General features: G+C 37.6%; 1 protein-coding gene across 1 annotated transcript; it reads right to left on the bottom strand.

The window, feature by feature from the left end:
* Positions 1 to 986: 986 nt before the first annotated feature.
* On the bottom strand, positions 987 to 2,610 carry LOC126298327 (piggyBac transposable element-derived protein 3-like). Its single transcript, XM_049989622.1, has 4 exons — positions 2,485 to 2,610; positions 2,346 to 2,433; positions 1,451 to 2,161; positions 987 to 1,399 (listed from the first exon to the last, which is right to left on the bottom strand). Exons 1-4 carry the CDS (start codon positions 2,608 to 2,610, stop codon positions 987 to 989), a joined length of 1,338 nt encoding a protein of 445 aa, XP_049845579.1.
* Positions 2,611 to 2,879: the final 269 nt, after the last annotated feature.

The raw sequence follows: 2,879 nt of genomic DNA, 5'->3' as shown, positions 1-2,879 counted from the left end.
AATTTATGCCCCAAAATGGTCGCCTCCCCTCCCCCACTTCTCACTGCAAGTGGGTAATTCTTTAATGTCTGGCTGGGCTGAAATATCTCAGTTACTGTGATTTATGACACAAGAAATGATGTAAGACACTTCAACAATGAAGTGGATAATGGAAAAATTGTAGAGTATCATAATATTGGAAAATTATTATAATGTAGTGATTCCATGGCTGTCCAATGTCATTTCCTGCAGCTTATGACCAACCTCTACTGCACAAGAACAGTAAAACTAAGAATTTTCCAATAACAACTTTGGAATTATACTTCATAGTGCCCATGAATGAAAAATTGATGATGATAAACTTTCTAGTATATATATTTTGGAAAATATCACTCTGTATGTTCAAATATACACTGCACAAATACGGATTTAATGAGTATGTACATATTAGTTCGTATAAGGTACTGTCACTACTATGCAGTTACATATTTCCAGAATTTATACATTGTGAAAATTGTAGAAACAATTTCTATCTGGTGCAAAACATAAATAGGTGTTACATTTGGTACACATTACCTTTGTTATTTTTTGACATTTATTATATTTACATCTGGCAGATTTTTCATAGTAGCTAGGCCAGTGATGGATTCTGTCCTTCCTGATGTCAGCATTTGCTGTATTTGGCTGCCTACTCTTTTTTGTGCCACTGCCTGGTGAGCTATCCAGCGATTGTCTCTTGGATGGTTTTCCTGACCAGCATAAGGGTTCAGCAATATCAAGCTTGAAATCAAACAAAGCCATCTCAGTTTTCTCTTCAATACTATTTTCATAACAGGCTCTCTTGTAAAGTAGCCAAGCAACAACACAGCTCATGTTCAATAAATGGAAGAACAGTCTCATGTAATATTTCCTTGACCTGGTTTTCGTTCTGTACAGAGCTAATAAGGAATCAATAGTGTCAACATCTCCCATAAACTTGTTGTCCTCCTTCACAATCTTTGGGCATTTTATTTGGATGTGTTGCTTTGTTTTTTGTCATATCTTGCAACCTGGCTTTCTGGGTGTGTACCTGAAAAGGTGCCCAGAAGGCTGGCACACCTGTTGTCTTGCCAGTTCACAAGAATCAGGTCATATCCAGAAACTGATGCAGTGGATTCAACAGATGTGCCTCTTCCCTGCTTTTTCATTTCAGCATCAGATGGCATCTTATTGTTTCTCACTCTATTCAACTGTACTGTTCCCAGACTGTGAATACCGCATTTTACCAGCTCAACTTGAAGCTCTGGACTGCAGAACCAGTTATCATGGAACAGTTTATGATTTTTGTACTTTGGTATTCTTTCAGCCAATCTAAGCACTACATTTCCACTGGCGTTTACATTAGGAAGATGACTGGGTTGATTGAAGGGTCCAGAATAGACTTCAAAATCATAAATAATACCACTGGTACCTGCTATGCACTATATTTTGCAGCCCCACTTCTTTGGTTTCTTGGGATTATACTGTTTCAAGCTACTGTGACCTTTGAATGGCACAATTTGTTCGTACACTGCAAGGTGTTCTTCAATTGGTATTTTTGATAAATTTTTTCGCAGCATCTCGCTTACCATTCTAACCTTGAACAGTCTGTCAGGCGCAGAATGTTGCTGAGTATTGTCAGAAAAATGTAAAAATCTCTTTATTTTTTCCCATTTGCGTAGCGTTATTACATCAGATACTTGTTTCACATCACATTTCTTGTTCCAGTATCTTCTGTTCCCAGGTATAGCAATCAGTGACACGTAGAATACAATACCAATAAATTGTTCAATTTCAGTAGAGTTAACACTGAAGGCGTCGGCCACATCACATTTCTTCGAATACAGATTTGTTTGTTGAATTACGTAGTCAATGATCCTTGGCTCAAAAATCTTTTTGAAGTACGTTAGTGGTGAAAATACTTCTGTAGATGGTGGAATTTCTCCAGTCCAAACAGGAGAAGGAAATACAGATTTTACCGTCTTCCTCTTCCAAAGAAGGTTCAATTTCGGCACATTACAACGAGATGGACATTGTGCCTGAGGATGATTATCACCAACTTCAGGTTCAACTATCTGCTCTGTGTTTGGAACACAAGGCGATACCACTTCATCTGACTCATCACAGTTTTCTTCGCTGCTGCTACTGTCACCTGATTGTGAGCCTGAAAAGTAGAGTGTGAATTACTTGTCATCAGAAACTGAACAAGAGATGGTGCTGGGGAACTATATAAAGCTGACTAGGCTACAATGCTGGTCTTAGTGACAGTCACAATTTTTTAGATAATAAGCATGGAACACATTTGGGACATCAAAAATTGATATATTATCACGAGAAAAAGAACACACATGAAAAGAACTGTAAAGAGTTGTATATTAGAACAAGTAAATTTTGCCACTGTAGCGAAAATCCAATCAACTTCTCATATTGCTGTAACTGTTTATATGAGTTTTTTTTATGAAAGTTGCTAGTCAATTTCTAACTCACCTCACGTTCAGGAACGTAGGTTTTATCCAGATCACTGTCATCACTGTCAAAACAGTCCTCATCCCTGCTTTCTGGAGGAATGTAGCTTCTCCCTTGTCTTTTTCCGTAAAATAGACGGGTATCCATGTTTCCTTCACGTATTGTCCACTTTTACCTTTACTGCACACTGTTCATTCAGATACACACACACAAAAGTTTGAATAGAAAGCAAAGAAAAAATTATTTCCAAAGAAACAATACGTTTATAGCTTTTGTAGATTCTTCCAATTGAAACACGGTGAAAGAAAAGCTAAAAAGGCACGTCACTCATGAATAAATAAATTCCAACAATCGTATGCCCAGAGACCCACAGCCTTCTAGACATACCAACAGTTCTGCGAACTTTTACTCAACTG

Source organism: Schistocerca gregaria, chromosome X (genome assembly GCF_023897955.1).
Source record: "Schistocerca gregaria isolate iqSchGreg1 chromosome X, iqSchGreg1.2, whole genome shotgun sequence".
NCBI lineage: Eukaryota > Metazoa > Arthropoda > Insecta > Orthoptera > Acrididae > Schistocerca > Schistocerca gregaria.
This window is presented reverse-complemented; position numbering and strand designations above follow the sequence as displayed.

What these genes read in the sequence shown, in the direction of transcription:
- LOC126298327 (XM_049989622.1), bottom strand. Translation starts at nt 2,610, where the DNA reads ATGGATACCCGTCTATTTTACGGAAAAAGACAAGGGAGAAGCTACATT. An exon ending in CCTACGTTCCTGAACGTGAG is followed by an intron (nt 2,434 to 2,484) that starts GTGAGTTAGAAA and finishes TCATATAAACAG; the next exon opens with TTACAGCAATATGAGAAGTT. An exon ending in GAAACCAAAGAAGTGGGGCT is followed by an intron (nt 1,400 to 1,450) that starts GCAAAATATAGT and finishes ATGATTTTGAAG; the next exon opens with TCTATTCTGGACCCTTCAAT.